The sequence below is a fragment of the Leptodactylus fuscus genome, chromosome 3, assembly GCF_031893055.1.
Source record: "Leptodactylus fuscus isolate aLepFus1 chromosome 3, aLepFus1.hap2, whole genome shotgun sequence".
NCBI classification, from domain to species: Eukaryota; Metazoa; Chordata; class Amphibia; order Anura; family Leptodactylidae; genus Leptodactylus; species Leptodactylus fuscus.
In genome coordinates, this window is record NC_134267.1 from 154600301 (window position 1) to 154613566 (window position 13266).

General features: G+C 38.6%; 1 protein-coding gene across 1 annotated transcript; it reads left to right on the forward strand.

Annotated features, from left to right (window-relative positions):
• Positions 1–60: 60 nt before the first annotated feature.
• On the forward strand, positions 61–12938 carry BDH1 (3-hydroxybutyrate dehydrogenase 1). Its single transcript, XM_075268585.1, has 7 exons — positions 61–107; positions 1405–1506; positions 5895–5961; positions 6204–6311; positions 9088–9229; positions 9578–9730; positions 10571–12938. The coding sequence occupies exons 2-7, from the start codon at positions 1433–1435 to the stop codon at positions 11038–11040; spliced, it is 1014 nt and encodes a 337-aa protein (XP_075124686.1). The 5' UTR covers positions 61–107; positions 1405–1432; the 3' UTR covers positions 11041–12938.
• Positions 12939–13266: the final 328 nt, after the last annotated feature.

The following is a 13266-nucleotide window of genomic DNA, read 5'->3' on the forward strand; positions in this document are numbered from 1 at the left end:
GGGGAGTGAGCAGATCACTTCCGAGGAGAGAGCAGCCCCTCCGCCTCCTCCTCCTCCTCTCACTGCTAGTCAAGGGCAGGTTCAGGCTGCGGGCTGGGCACGAGCAGGTCTGTATGGAGAACTGTAGAGTATATATGTGAGTGTGTATATAGTGTGCTGCTGTACTCGGGACACATGGACTGTACTGCAGCCTCCATTACTGAGCCTCCTCGTACTGTCTCATTGCCACATATGGTCAGTGCCACGACGTGGCGCCTATCTGTCACCTAGCCATTCATTGCTATGGGGCCCCTGCACCACACGCTCCGTCTGTACTATGCTCAGCAGTCCGGGTCCAGCACTTTAGAACAAGTTTTTCTTCTCTCAGCAGAACTTTTTTGTGGCATTTTTCTGTCATTCTCACTCACTCGTTGTATTCACTAAGGCAACAAGGTTTGATGTCTGGAGGCAAGCAGATTGTATAGAGGGAAATAATAAAATGCTCCATTTGATTCTACATACATGTGTATATCCACAGGTGTGTCCTCCCCTAGGACCTCCTATTTAGTTTTATTATATAGCAATAGATTCTATGCTACGTAAGGCTATGCTCAAACAGTGAATTTTGAGGAGGATTTTGAGTCCATCTTCTGTAGAATCCACGTCAAAAAGCTGAGATGGAACTTTGTGTTCCTGGGACAGGTTTGTACTCACGGGTATCCTTATATAATGGCACTATTTAGTATGAAGCACGTGCCGCAGCGTCGGAGGTGATTCTACTGCGACAACATCAGGAAGATTAGGCAGGACCCTTCGTTTTTTCAATGTACTAAAAAAAACACATGGGATACAAATTAGGACCAATTTTTTGGAGACTATTTTTAGGAGGATTACCAATGACAAATAATTGTAATGTTCTTTTATCGCAGAGACTCAAAATACGTATCGCTTTGTGTAATAGGGGAGTTAATGGCTGCCATATAGTGTGTTTGTAGAAGGAATCAATTTACCTATCCGTATAGTTTGGGCAAGTGAGAGGAAACCCATTGGGTCCATTCACACAGAGGAAAATGGTGAGGAATTTGGTGCCTGAAAAAAAGCCTCCCATTGATTTCAATGGGTTCTGCTAGCTTTCTTTTTCCACTAGCAGTATTCTTTCTAGAAACCTGAACTGAGCCTTTTAGATAATTTATCTCAGACCAAGAGCTTATAAAATAATTACTTACCATTGATAATATTAACAGACTGAAGAGAATGAAAACCTATTTAATAACAATCGATCACCAGTAATACATTTAATCTGACAGATAAGATTAACAGACAGAATTACCATTTTAGTAGAGCCTTTACTGGGACCTATGTGCTACTGAGCAGTAAGTTTATCTTGATCAGATAAAGGAAGGGCTGGTTTATTTCTTTTTATAGGAGTCAAGGTGAAAGTAACTGATAGAGAATGCTGGCTGCCAGGACCTGCCTCAGTATCCCCACAAGGACACAGCACTTCAGGAATCATGCTAATCATGCAAGGTATGTAGAACAGCAGATCTAGGAAACTTTCCATGCCATGGTCCAAATTCTTAGCATTTCACCTTGTCATACAATGGGGAAATGCACAATTCCTACATTTACTTATTGATTAGTCATCCTTGGGAAAGGTCATCAATATGTGATCAGTGGTCTAATACCTGGGACCCCCACCAATCAGCTGGTTCAGCAGGTCACAGCTTCCAGGTGAGTGTTGCTGCCTCTCTGCTAGATGCCAAGCACAGAAGAGTACATTAGGTGGACTGTTCTTGGAATCTCAGGGCAGTCCCATTCATTTGCATGGGATTGAGCTGCTGCTCTACCATGTGACCAATGAATATGACATCATTGTTGCAGGGAAGAAGCCACAGCACTCAACTCAAACAGATGATCGACGGGGGTCTCGGATGTCAAACCCCCACCAATCACATATTAATGACCTATCTTATCCTAAGGATAGATTATTAATATATAGCAAAAGAAAAAATCTTCAGCTCACCGTATCTCTATTGAAGAGATCCACAAGCCTGGGAAGCACGGACTGCTGTAGGACTCAGATGAGCAATCAAATAAAAAAGGAGATAAAATCTAGCGTCTACCAGGAAGGATCCATGATGATTCAGGAGTAAATATAAAATATAGTTTTTATTTGCTTCATCATAAAAAGTTACAAAGTAACTGATAGAGTAGACTTGTTACATTCCAAAGATTACCGGTTTCAGGACATTGCGAGCCCTGCCCTGCTTGCTGCCATGAGGAAGGGGCTAGCAATGCCCTGAAACTGGTAATCTTTGGATATGTCACAAGTCTACTCCATCAGTTACTTTGTAACTTTTTATGATGAAGCAAATAAAAGCTATATTTTATATTTACTCATCATGGATCCTTCCTGATAGATTATTAATGCTTGCTGAAATTTCAGCCCAATTCCACATTTATAAAGTGGTTTAGGACAAGAACACACATGTGATACTCGCTGCGGGTAAGCCAGTACAAAACCACCAACAGCTAACCTGCTGTGATGTGCAGTAGTAAATGAGATTTAAGCAAAAATAGCAGATGATATTGGATGGATTTAGCAGCAGCCAGGCTATCCCGCACTGAATCTGACTCGTGTGTCCCTAGCCTCAGAACCTTTTTATGATTTACTGCGAGAGTGTTACCTGCTTACATACAGTTAGCAATGAAAACTTTTAGGCCCCATTTAGACATTAGAAAAGGAATTTGAAGTGGTCATCCATCTCAGTTTCAAGATCATTTTTTCTGCTCCCCATGAAGAAAAAAGGAGGTTGCGGCTTTCCCGCTGCTGAGTAGACTTAAATGAATGGGCCTTATCAGTGGGAGTTTTCAGCAGTGGCAAGATGGAGCAGGATGCTCATTTTATCAGTGTCCTTCTCTGATCTCTGCCTCCCATTGTTTTCTGTCACGGTAGAATCTTCTGCTGACTTTGGGGTGCATTCCACCACAAAATCAGCAACAGATTTTGTCATGTGAACAGGGCCTTATTGTTAACCAGGGTATTAAAACCAGTTCTGGTCATGAACACATAGGTGCAGGGCTTGTTACTTACAAACTCCTGAATTGTACTGTAACTATAACAAACACTTGCCAGCATGCTACCTTTCCCAGCAGATCTAGCAGCCAAGCTACCTCTGTTAGGGTGAGTTCACACGATGTAAACGGCAGCTTATTCTGAACGTAAAACACGTTCAGAATCAGCGGCGTATAAAGCAGTTCCATTCATTTCTATGGGAGCCGGCATACGAGCGCTCCCCATAGATATGAATGGGCTGCTTTTTTCACTACGAGCAGTCCCATTGAAGTGAATGGGAAGTGCCCGTGTGTACGGCTAGCTCTGCTAGTCTATGCAACACTTCTATGTTACTTCTATAACTTTTAGAGAGGAACTCTTCATTTTTATGTCATTGAAAACATTCCCTTTAGCAATGGTATATTCTATCTCATTTCATTTTATAAATGGATCTATAGGAGAAGATAGAAGTTCTAAAATTTTTCTTTTCACCAACAAAATCTCTGCTGGTCATGTGCAGTTTTAGTCATGATAAATAGGGGGTTTTAGTCATGTGATTTGCAAAATGTTGTCTCTGACATACCGTATATACTCGAGTATAAGCCAACCCGAATATAAGCCGAGGCCCCTAATTTTACCACAAAAAAACTGGGAAAACTTATTGACTCGAGTATAAGCCTAGGGGGGAAATGCAGGAGCTACTGGAAAATTTCAAAAATTAAAATGGTCGGAGTTTTTGGGTGCAGTAGTTGCTGGGGAAGGGGAGGGGGTGTTTTGGTTGTCTGCCTGCCCCTTCCCTGAGCTTGAGGACTGGGTTTTTTTCTTCCCCCACTTGGAATTCAGTCTGGCTGAATATAGGGTATCTGCAGTGCTCCAATTAACCCCCTTCCGACGGAAGAGGAGCACTGCAGATACCCTATATTCAGTAGACCAGGCACTTTCAGACACAGGAATACCTAATGTGTTTGTGTTTCACGGTAATTTTCTATTTTTGTATGTATTCTAGGGAAAGTAGTGATTTAGAACTTTTATTTTCTTATTTTTTTTAATCTTTTTTTTTTTTGCACTATTTTATGGGAGATTCTATACATTAATATTGTGGCTGGTCATAGACCCCCCACTCCTAAAAAAAAAAAAAAATATATATATATTTTTTTTTTTTTTTGCTGACTCGCGTATAAGCCGAGGGGGGCTTTTTCAGCACAAAAATTGGGCTGAAAAATTTGGATTATACTCGAGTATATACGGTAAGTCAAGCTGAACTCTCTGCCATCAGCTGGCACAGCTATTATTAGCATTGGCAAGGGTAAGATTTTAGTGCTTTGTTCTTTTTTATAGAACTATTTATAACATGGAAACATGTAACCCTGAGTACTGTCTAGATTACATGCAAACACTCCATGTCTACATTTCATACAATAGAAGGGTTAATTAGTTTTATTTCATTATATCTTTTACTATCTCAAAACTCATAACTGTTGCTATTAAATGAAGTCTCCCTACACATAGCATAATGTACCATAGTGACCCCTCCACACAATATAATGTTCCTAATGGCCTCTATGGTGTTCGTTGTGAAATTTTGCAAATGTTTCAGGTTTGACCGAACCAAAAATATTTGGGGTTTGCCACCCAAAAACTATTATTATCCCTTCAGACCCCAGAGTATAATGAGCAAAGGCCCAGAGGAGGTAAGTAAAGATAATTAACAATGTTACCTCTCTTGGGCTCCGTCGCAGGTATTCTTGAATGACATCACAGACCACTGAGGACTATAATTCATTTTCGACAGTCACATGGGTCACACCAGCATCATGACATATGATGCCAGCGTAATCTCTGAGACCCTTTTACACGACTCAGCAGTCTCTGACGTTATTCAAAAGACCCGAAGATCCACGCCAGAGCCCAGTAGAGGTGAGTAACAATCTTAGTTATGTTTAATAACCTCCTCTGGGCCTCTGCTCATTATACTGTAGCATAATAATATAATTTGTGTTTCACTATGGCGGTATTTCTGCTACTGGCTGTTAGTACATTTAAGAAACTGAGCAAAAGATGTGTGACCAATACCGACCCCACTGAGTAGAATTTCACAGGGTGCAGATGGTAATTCTGAATGTTCAACTACAACTACGTCTGTAGTTTTGTTCCTGATGATAACAAGCTGCACTGTCCGTACATTGTGGGCCCCACCAATTCACAGAATAAGTTGATTCTTGTTCCAAGCTTGGCACCAAGTGCCCATGGGGATGTAGCCACATATCAGTAAGAGCATGAGGACTGAAATTTCTCTGTAACTAGAGGGAATGCACATAAATAGCTACTGTCCCATGACATCTTGATACAAAAAGGATCTATGATGCTTTTATAACTTGTCTTCTTGACATGCTCAGAAACTATTTCCAGGGACCACCCCAGTGTGGAAGAAAATTGAACCATACAATGAAAATGGGCAGATCTGTCTACAAAAATTTCAAGTCTATAGTCGGGATCTGGCTTGTTTGAAGCCTATATGGCAGTGCTTCCAGGAGAGAATGCCACTTTTGGAATAAGTATGCCACAATTACCGTATTCTTTTGTTGGATTCTTTGTATGCCTCGTTGTGAGATCAAAGGCATGAAGTGATACCGTGGAGGACTCGTGCATCTCAATGGAAACACTTTAGATAGCCATAACACCACTCCTAAACTGAAGAATGATTGAAAAATGTAAAAGCACATATCTTCTATTGAAATAATGTGCTAGTAATGTGTCTTCCATAATTAACAAGCTACCAGTATATGTTTTAACCAATTTTATTGTCTTTGCAATATTTTTTTATTTTATGTAAGCTACTTTATTTCATTCCCACTTTTAGATTTCTTCAGAAGTTGTCCTCTGTGAGCTCAGCTACAAACCGTTCCTATGCAAGTCAATCAGAAGGGGTATGTAATAATAGTACACTGAAATAAACTCCTATGTATAATCTTAGCTTTTATAGTATTCAGAAATTTACTATATGATGATAAGTCAGCATGTGTTGTCAATTACATACGGCTTCATCCCTTTTTTGATGTTTTCCTCTTTTCCCTTTATTTTATGTTACTTTTTCCTGAAACAACTTTACCTCCTCCAATATACAGAATTTGGTTATTTGCACATACAAATCTCTGTTTCATCTTTGCAGAGCAATAAAGCAGTACTTGTTACAGGATGTGATTCAGGATTTGGATTTTCATTGGCTAAGCATCTCCACAGCAATGGATTCACTGTATTTGCAGGATGTCTGTTAAAGGTATGTCACTATAAGGATATGTTCATACGTTGTGGATTGACGGTGTGTTTGCAACTATTTCATGAGGATTGCAAATTGATTGAATCCACAAGACTTGAATAAGCAAAAAAAAAAAATGTAATCTCTAGTCTCTGTCAGTTAGAGATGTCATTGTAGACTAAATCCTTAGGTTGTTCTTATTTTCGAAAGGTACCAATTTAGTTTGCAGAGATCCAGCCAGGAGATCCAACATAAAAGTCAGTACCATCTGAGAGAGAGCCCACAGGGTATCTCAAACGCCTATACAGAACACCGCGCTGTGTCCTGATCAGGAGTAACAACTCCTGCCTTTAATTTGGCTGATAACCAAAGTCACTTTTTAAGTTTATTTAAAGGGTTGGACAGTGACTTCAAGCATAACTAGGTAACTAGAAATAGTACTGGAGTCAGTTGGGTTTTTTTCTGTAGGAAAGCTGTTTTGCATTTATTGCTTTGACATTTCTGTATATTGCTAAACTTTAACTATGTTCCATTTTAGCAAGACTTTAAAGAAGCACTCTAGAAAAAACACTTATTTCTATTTCTGCACCATCCATCACCTGATTGTCGGTTACACTCCAGACATCTTTCATGTATTCCTCCTTCATATCCTTGTAATGTAGTTTCTCATGAGATCCTGATCAGACACCATCTTGGCTTTTACATTTCTCATTCTCTTTGCTCTGCTATCAGTCCCATGACATTACTTGGGCAGCAAAAGACTGTACTATCTCTATCTGCTGAAGGTAGTGCAGTTATCCTTCTGTCTATTTTTTTTTAAGTTTTTTGCAGGTGGAATCCCTCTCAAAAGCCGCCTGCAAAAATGGCTCCCATTGACTTCAATGGGAGCTGCTCGCTTTTTTTTCCCTCTAGCTAGTAGCGGGAAAAAGAAGCGACATGACCTATCTTGCCACGGCGTCTGTGGCTCAAGAAACACTCTAGATTAGGCCCATTCAATCGGGCCTAATCAGGAGCAGTATTCTGCGATGGATTGCCAATGCCATCGCAGCTAACTGCGCGGAATGTTCACAAGACGGAAAAGGTTTCCGCGACCTTTTCCTTTTTATGTGAACATACCCTAAGAGACTGTAAGTATATAGTTTGAGTTTTCTGGCCCCAAATCAAATTTTCATACTAATGACCTATCCACAGGATAGATTATCAGTATGTGATCTGTCAGGGTCTGACTCCTGAACCCCACACAGATAATCTGTTCTAGCAGCTTTCAAAGCTGCTAATACACGGGCGGCGCCTATGCAAGTAATAGAAGCAACGCTTCAGTTCACCAGAACCACCGCTATGTAGTGGAAAGGACTACTGCGCCTCTCCTCTTACTGTAATAGGAACAGTGTTGCACAAGCAGCTTCTGGCATCTGGTAGAACAGTTTATCTGTTCAGAGGAGGGGTGTCGGATCTCAACAGATCACATACTGATGGCCTATCCTGTAGATAGGTCATCAGTATGAAAATTAATTTGAGGCCAGGACAACCCTTTTAAGTTCAGATATGTGACAGGAACAGTTCTGCTCAATAGTAATTAATGAAAGTTTCTATCTTCCACTTTGGAAAGCCTGTGTGGTCCATCATACAGGAAACCAGGGATCTGTGCTTTACTCTGTACATTTTATCAGGTCAGAGTGAGAGTCTTTTTTTAATTGGTGAACAGTTTTATAATATATTTAATTAACCTAACAACCCCTGACATTATAGCAAAAAATAAATACATAAAATGGAAGTTACACTTAGAAATTAACATTTGACATTTTGTTGCCAATCACATGCTAAGGTTTACTTTACAGCATAGCAACACCTGCTGAGTAACAAAGTACCGTATATACTCGAGTATAAGCCGACCCGAATATAAGCCGACCCCCCTAATTTTACCACAAAAAACTGGGAAAACTTATTGACTCGAGTATAAGCTGAGGGGGGAAATGCAGCAGCTACTGGAAAATTTCAAAAATTAAAATGGTCAGAGTTTTTGAGTGCAGTAATTGCTGGGAAAGGGGAGGGGGTGTTTTGGTTGTCTGTCTGCCCCTTCCCTGAGCTTGAGGACTGGGTTTTTTCTTCCCCCCACTTGGAATTCAGTCTGGCTGAATATAGGATATCTGCAGTGCTTCTATTAAAACCCTTCCCGACGGAACAGGAGCACTGCAGATACCCTATATTCAGTACACCGGGCACTGTCAGACACAGGGATACCTAAGGTGTATGTGTTTCACAGTCATTTTCTACTTTTGTATGTATTCTAGGAAAAGGAGTGTTTTAGAACTTTTATGTTTTTAAAATCTTTTTTTTTTTTTCTTTTGCACTATTTTATGGGAGATTCTATACATTAATATTGTGGCTGTTCATAGACCCTCCCTCCTAAAAAAAAAAAAAAAAAAAAAATTTTTTTTTTTTTTTCTGACTCGAGTATAAGCCGAGGGGGGCTTTTTCAGCTCAAAAACTGGGCTGAAAAATTCGGCTTATACTCGAGTATATACGGTAAGTTTACTTACACACGTGGTAAGATTTATTATCTCGCTATGCTAGAGAACTGGCATTAAAAAGTTGCAAACTTTTACCAAAACATTTTTTCTGCATGCTCACATTAATGCAAAAATATTGAGTTAATGGTTTGCTTTCAAAACACACTTGTGGCCAAGAAAGCCTGTAATAAATCCATGAATTTCATGGTTTTTTTATAAGCTCAGAAGCAATGCCACAAAAAATTGCTTGAAAATGAAGCTTATAGTTCATAATATTAAATCAACAGGACAAGGGAGATGCTGGTGTGAAGGAGCTGGACAACATGAAAAGTGATAGGATGAAGACCATACAGTTGAATGTTGTAAAGCAGGAAGAAGTGGATAAAGCTGTGGAAACTATAAAAGAAAACTTAAAAGACCCAGAAAAGGGTGAGTGAATGGCAATGTACCATAGAGAGAGAGGGCGCTATAGCTTAGTAGTATAACTACCTGGTCATCCATTTATTATGCTCTGGGGTCCGAAGAGACCCCAGGGTATAACACCAGTTACAGTTCAGCCGTGCTCTTGATGTTCGCCTGACACATAGTCCTACTGTAAAAAGGGCGAGGTTAATCACCATTAATTGTAATCATGATAAAATGCCTGATTAATCGTGATTTTGATTTATGTCCTTCATTTACATCCTAGTTCTTCTTATTTCACCTTCCTGGTGCAAGTTTGATCATGTCTGATGGATTTTGTTTTATACATCAACCATCTTTATTTGCTTTATTCAGGATTATGGGGCGTCGTAAATAATGCTGGAATATCAACATTTGGAGAAGTGGAATTCACCAGTATGGAAACCTACAAAGAGGTTGCTGAAGTAAATCTGTGGGGTACTGTCCGAACTACCAAGGCTTGTCTACCTCTCATTCGCAGAGCTAAAGGTATCAAGGCTTCCATGGCAGTGTATTTGGAGAAATTAGGATCCCTTTACATATATGGGCACATTTTCAGCCAGTTTTCAGCAATTTGATGATCATTAACTACTGATCACTTCAACAAAAATCTTTATTTTGGGGGCAAACAATCTTTAATTGTGTTTGCTTACCCAGTCATTGGCTTTGCAAAAGGGTGTTTCCATGTTATACTAAATACTGACTATAATCTTCTGAAAAATTATTGTAGATTAGAGCTACTGTATATACATATTCACAGCTATTTAAGAAGGACTGCACCTTAAATTTTCTTATAACTCATAACTCAACTGACAGCTTGACAGCTTTCTCCCTACATTGGGCATTGGGAGAAAGGGGTCAAACAGCAGTTTGTGGTTGGGAGAGCTGACAGCGCATGAATGATGACTCCACTGTGCAGCGCTCAGGCCCTGTTGCAACTAATAAGCAGTGATTTTTATTAAAATGTACAGCATCTTCACAAATAAGTGCTGGAATTACGGTTTCTGTCACTAAATTAACAGTATTAAGCACACAATTATGGATCTAAACATAGAGTTAAATATTAAATTAAATAATATATATATTAAAAGATATTGTTTATCTCAGAGTTTAGAACATATCTGTATTAAAAAATGGTATTCCTGGGTGGACATTGACTGTAATTTAATTTTTTTTATTCATCTGGTATTCATTCTTATCCAGTGTGAGTAGCCACAGCCAAAATAGTACATTTCAATTTGGTTTGTCATCTAGTTAGTATAAAATAATAATAAAATTCCATATCTAAATGTGTTCTCTAATATTTTTTATTCACATGTATTATTACAGGCCGTGTAGTAAATATAAGCAGTATGATGGGTCGTATGGCAAACACTGCTCGTTCTCCTTATTGTATCACCAAATTTGGAGTAGAAGCCTTCTCCGATTGCTTACGTTATGAGATGCACCCCTTTGGAGTGAAAGTGAGTGTGATCGAACCAGGAAATTTCATTGCAGCCACCAGCTTATACAGCCCAGAAAAAATAAAAGCAATTGCTGACAAGATGTGGAACGAATTACCAGAAACCGTAAAGAATGATTATGGAAGAAAGTACTTTGATGACAAATTAGCTGTGATGAACACATATTGTAATAGCGGTTCAACAGATACATCTCCTGTCATTAATGCTATCACCCATGCGCTCACTGCTACAGGTCCATATACACGCTACCATCCTATGGACTACTACTGGTGGATCAGAATGCAGATTATGACTCACCTGCCCGCGGCTATATCTGATAGGATTTACATCTATTAGATATTCCTAGTGGATTAAGGGTTAGCTTTTAGAAGAGAATGACATATTAGCAGCTTTTACTACCTCACATCATGTTATTACAGAACAGCTAAAATGTTGCATTCTTTAAGGCTCTGATCACATTTGCATCAGAGGCTCTGAATGCTATGTTGTTCTCTCTGTTATATTGACGGATCATATAGCAGAAATCTTCATAGTGCCATAAACAGAATTCACCATGCAGATTTGGACAGAGCCTTAGATGTCTGTGCCTAATGTTTCACTCCAATAGTTTTAAGTTCTTAAAGGGAATCTGTCACCCCAGAATCGATATTAAAGTAAGTATACAGTCATGTAGTACAGTTTAAAAATTGCATTCATACATTTTTGTTTTGAATGGTTTTGGCTGCAATTTGGAGAAGATGATATTTTAGTCAATATGAGAATTGGAATTTTAGAGTTTTGTGCCCTAGAGCAATGTCCCAGTCACCGTAGTGCCACCCAAAATCTCCTCCATCACTATTGATGCCTCTTTCCTCCCACCTGCCTCCCTGCGGCTGTGATATGTTGTGCACAAGGTTGCGATGTCGGGAAAGGTTGGAGTTGGAAAAAGTTTTCAAAATAAAATGATTGATTATTTTTTATTATAGAATACAACTTTTAATATTCTATAATTAATTAAATGCATAGTTTGTTGCATGCTTACGTTCATAGGAATTCAGTTGCTGGCTTTATAATGACTTAGAGGATCATTACTGCTACTGACTGACCATGGCTGTCATCAGAATAGATGAATCCACGGCCCTGCTTGTGCAGTACAGTCTGTCCCCCGCCACACATAAGAGAATTGGTCCTAAGCAGCAGGGACGCAGGGCTTGAAAAGAAGCATTGGTCAATAGAGATGGAGGCTGTGCATAGGAGGCGATCATGTAATAGGTACATTAGTCTACAGATACAAACCCTTGGTGCTCCACAAATCAAATATGCCTATTGAATAAATTATTATTTTCTGGATTGCAACCCAAACAAACTGTGATAGTTTCAAACTATACTACATAGCCATATGTTTACATTTATATTGATTTGGGAGCTGTCAGATTCCCTTTCAATGATGTATTTAGAAACCATCTCAAAGCTTACTGAAAGAGTTCACTCCATGTTCGCTTTTTTCTGTTCAAGTGCCAAGAAATGTGGAAGCATTCGTGGACCTTTTTATTAAAAAAAACTAAATGGCAGCTGTAATTGTGAAGAAAGCGAATAATACAATGAAACAGATTGAAACAGATAACATTAAAAATAACATAATGATAACATTAAAAAGTACAAAAAATCCATAGGCAGCTGGCAAACCTAAAATCATATTCTTGATGTATCAGTTCAAAAGCTAGGTCAAAGTGACAATTTGGTGTATCTTGAGACCTGCGATAGGTCACTTAACTACACCTTTTTTTATTATAGGAACAAAGGAAAGAGCATTGTGTGAAGGGGGCCTTATCATGTTAAATATTTTTATTTTTTGCATTCTTTGAAGGACACCTACCTCATTCAGTTGTCTGTTCTATTATCTAGAACATCAAATTTTCAGATATTTATATTGTATTAAAAGAAATGAATTACAAGCCATGCATGGCACTCCTGCAGATTTTGCATATATACTTCCTGAGTTTCCCCTCAGGGAATATGATACTTGATTCTATCTCATTTGTAATAGAAATGATGTTATCATTACCATGAAGTGATGGTAGGATTTCATGACTGCTATATATAATATATATAAAATGAAATGACTATACATGGCTGCATATTGGGTTATTGGCACAACCTGCATTTTACAGATTTTTAGCTGAGGGTTTTGGAACAATATTTTTATTACTTGATATTATTAATAATACATTTATGCATCTTATGAAGGTGCTACTATGTTACGAGAATTTACACATTTTATAGCACATTTATCCATTTATTTAACATTTCTTCATGTATGTTGGTGTAGGCTTTGGTACTGTTACTGAAACGAATTACAATGTCATTTACTTATTAAAATATTTTAGCAGCCAATGTTGTTGCATTTCTTTGATTGAATACGCTACAGTTGTGTTACAATTTGCTTTTGAGTTGAAGATACTACACTAATAAAAAGAATTTTATTTTTTTCCACACCAGAAACTTTTATAATTAGGAAACAGTTACAAATGTAAATGCAGCACACCTATAGAACATGAAAAGAGGATTACAAGGTGTAAGAAG

Excerpts from the sequence above, each read along its gene's own strand:
- BDH1 (XM_075268585.1), top strand. The coding sequence starts at position 1,433 with ATGCTGGCTGCCAGGACCTGCCTCAGTATCCCCACAAGGACACAGCAC. Across the intron at positions 5,962-6,203 it reads ATGCAAGTCAATCAGAAGGG|AGCAATAAAGCAGTACTTGT; the intron begins GTATGTAATAAT and ends TCATCTTTGCAG. Across the intron at positions 9,230-9,577 it reads CTTAAAAGACCCAGAAAAGG|GATTATGGGGCGTCGTAAAT; the intron begins GTGAGTGAATGG and ends TGCTTTATTCAG.